Source organism: Silene latifolia, chromosome 3, assembly GCF_048544455.1.
Source record: "Silene latifolia isolate original U9 population chromosome 3, ASM4854445v1, whole genome shotgun sequence".
Lineage (NCBI taxonomy): Eukaryota > Viridiplantae > Streptophyta > Magnoliopsida > Caryophyllales > Caryophyllaceae > Silene > Silene latifolia.
The window spans coordinates 62,748,228-62,751,873 of record NC_133528.1 but is presented as its reverse complement, the minus strand read 5'-3'; the positions used below and the strand labels follow the sequence as shown (position 1 = coordinate 62,751,873).

At 37.4% G+C, this 3,646-nt stretch overlaps 1 protein-coding gene across 1 annotated transcript; it reads right to left on the bottom strand.

Annotated features, from left to right (window-relative positions):
• Positions 1-1,723: 1,723 nt before the first annotated feature.
• LOC141649143 (protein FAR1-RELATED SEQUENCE 2-like) lies at positions 1,724-2,575 on the bottom strand. Its single transcript, XM_074457838.1, has one exon. It carries the CDS (start codon positions 2,573-2,575, stop codon positions 1,724-1,726), a length of 852 nt encoding a protein of 283 aa, XP_074313939.1.
• Positions 2,576-3,646: the final 1,071 nt, after the last annotated feature.

Sequence of the window (3,646 nt, the reverse complement as noted above, 5' to 3'; positions counted from 1 at the left end):
CCCTCACTTATTATATCCGGAAGGTTGCTCAACAGTTTTTGACTGCCCAAAATGCATTGTCGAATGAAAATATTGTTGGTGATCTTTATGTGCATGAAATACCCTTGTATGTGCATGACATACCCTTGCATGTGCATTAAATAGCCTTATACCACAATCACAATCACTCATTGTCTTGTTTTTGTATAGCTCCTGCCTGCTTTGGAGATCATCGCAAGAGACTCTCCAAGATACACAAGGTTGTTGGAGATCAAGACTTTTCAGTGGGAGGTTGTGCAAGTGCCTCAACAAAAGAATGGGTATTCTTGTGGAGTTTATTTGTTAAAGTGGCTAGAAAATTTGTGTGATCAAGAATCATGGAGTGATGAGCGTTCTTACGAGGTATAAATTTTTCAACAAACTTTTGTAAACATTATTCAGTATATTTTATTTCAAGCATTTCAATATTTGTTGTCAAATAAAATTTTTACGTAGGATTTGCATGAATATGGTACGAGTATGATTGCACGTCTCATCAAATGGAAGCGAAACAAGAGAAAGGTAAATATAAAGAACCTTGAATGCCTAATTTAAATTTTGCCTAATTTTAATCTTCTTTTCATTAGATTAAATGTCTCGGAGTGACTTTTACGTAACAGTATTTTCCCCCCGTTTTTTTGTAGGATTATCACTAGGTGATATTTTCTAAACACTTGAGTCGAGGGATGTGCAAAGGGAGTGGCAGATGACCTAATCCAAAATTCGAAACACTGCCATTTTTTGATCTGATTCCTTGAGTCAAGGGATGTACAAAGGGAGTAGACCCTGGAATATTAGATTCATGTGGAGTTTATTCTGGAATATGTAGTACACTAAGTCTTGAGAGTACATATTAGATTTTGGAATATGTAAGGCGTGTAAGACATGAAGTCATGTTTCTGGACTAATTCTAAAAACATGTCACGGGGCAACTAAAACGAGAAACAATTTTCAAAATTGGATAACGAACATGTCTCGAGGCAAAGAAAACGGGAGACAATTTTGAAATTTGGATAACAAACATGTCACGAGGCAACGAAAACAAGAGACAATTTTCAAAATTGGATAACAAACATGTCACGAGGCAACGAAAACGAGAGACAATTTTCAAAATTGGATAACAAACATGTCACGAGGCAACGAAAACGAGAGACAATTTTCAAAATTGGACAACGAAAAGGCTGTAATGAAATCTGAAAACATCGTAAATGCATTAAAAACTGTTCCACATGCATGAAATAACAGTGTGCATGCATGAAATATGTAACTCATGTGTCCAAGGTCAAATCTTAAAGTAATCTCAAGTGAAGTTTTAAAATGTTGCATTTTAATTTAGATTTTGGAATTTTATTATTAACTTTGACGGTTGGGGATGTGGTAGCAAAGAAGGATGTAGTGATAGATCAAATTAATCGCCGTAAGGTCTCTTATTACTCGCATAATGTGTGCATGAAATAACGTTCTTTGTGCATGAAATACATGTGTATGTGCATGAAATACCGTTGTATGTGCACGAAATAATGGTGACAGGAACACTCAGGCTTTTCATTCTATAAGTGTTACATTCATTCGTTTTAAGAAAAAAAGTCCAACATCTATCAAATAAAATAAAAATTCCCGAATTATTCAATAAGGCAGATGTCCAATATCTATCAAATAAAATAAAATTCCCGAATTTTTCAATAAGGTAAAATAAAAAATTACTCTACTCATTGTCGGTTGTCCTTCGGTCACAATTCCCTCTTTTGTCGTGGTTCGCCATCTCCCCACAGGCCCTGCATTTTCTTAGCGCTTTCTTGTTCACTTCCCCAGCTCGTTCTCTTTGTGAGATCAGCCTTTTTCCCGACCCTTTGTTTTTGCACTGCCTTGGAGGCAAAACCTTAATCTCACTAGGGATGCTTGTTCCTAAAAGCATCCCAATTTCAGCATTCTTGTCCTTTACCTTTGCAAAACCAGTATTTCCACTTTCATCAGGGGTAATTTTTACCCTTTCCTTGAACTCACGCAAAATCCCAAGTAACTCATCACAATGCCCAGAACTCTGTTCAACAAGTGCCACACAAGTAAACAACTCTGACCATAACTCGCCAACTTTGTTTTTCTGTACATCCATTGATGTACAATCAGCAAGAAACTGGCCATTAGGGCCGACGATTGGCTGACAGGTTGCTAGTTTGCTCCACCGACTAAGCAGGTAGTCACTTGGAACTTTCTGAATTCCCCGGTCTTTAAAGACACACAGAGCATGTCGACAGAGCATTCCATGTCTTTCAAACTTCTTGCAAGTGCATACCACTGAAACATCATCCTTCTTAAAACCAACCTTATACGTTTTATTTCGAACTTGATCTATGATATCTGTGTATAGAATTGGATAGGTTTTATCTTTTTCTTTATCCCCAACACCACATGTATAGCAAGTCGCTTGACTTCCTTTGAAACTCGCTTGAAAATTGTTGGAGTGTAGATTTCTGATGCATGCTTTTCTAGGGCTAATGGAGTCGACAACTGGGGGAAGGAGTTTTTTGATTGTGCAACAAGTTTCGAATGAGTCCATCTTTGAGCATCCATTGCACTCTCAAATCTCATCTAAAACTCGACTAGGGTTAAATTAGGATTAGTGAAGTTGCTGAAAAAGTGGTTTTCTGACTCTGACCTCGAGGTCGTTCTCATCAAGCCTCCTAAAAACAAATCATGAAAGTAAGCTGGAACCCACATATTTCTAATGTTGTACTTCTCCTTAAGCCACTCGTTATCCGACAACCCATGAGATTCAAATACTGTTGTCCACCTTTCCTGAAATTCAGGCGGCTCCACATCTTCGCTCCAAACACATCGGTTTATCTTCTTCAGGAACTCAGTATCTTTACATATTACAGGCCTTACTTTCTCAGGCAACTTTTTTAGTATGCGCCACATGCAATATCTGTGTTGCACCTTGTCTTTCCAGGCTAATTTCATTCCTTCTTCTATCCCCGCATCTTCATCAGTTATCATACAAACTGGATGACGACCCCCCGTAGCCTCTACAAATTTCGTAAATAGCCAAGCAAAGGACTCCTTACTCTCATTTATAATAAGTCCAAATTTCAAAGGTCACACATCTCTTATGATTATCCACCCCTGTAAAAGGACCAAATATCATCCTGTACTTGTTTTTTCTAAAGGTCGTATCGAAAGAGGTCATGTCCCGGAATAGCAAATAGTTTTTAATACTAATAGGGTCAGCCCAAAACACATGTGACAATCGACCTATCTCGTCTACCTCAAAATCAAAATAAAAAGATGGACACATGTGTTTTATCTTCATAAAATGCTCAATAAGCATTTGAGCATCTCCCTCTGATAAATAATTTTTGATATCTCTAGAAAAGTTCTTAAAGTCTTCCAATGACGCACCCACATTCCTATAACCTCTAACATACTCCTTGAACAACCTATACGACTTAACTTGACCTATGTTATTTTTGGAGTTGTCAATTATCATTTTTTTGTGAACTACATTCAACTCTCTCGTTTGTGTCAAATGTACCATTGTTGATGGTGTTTGTGGCATATGATTATGACCTTCATGAAAATCATATATTTGGTATTTACCCATATCAGGACCTTCCTCCAAAATTCGCTT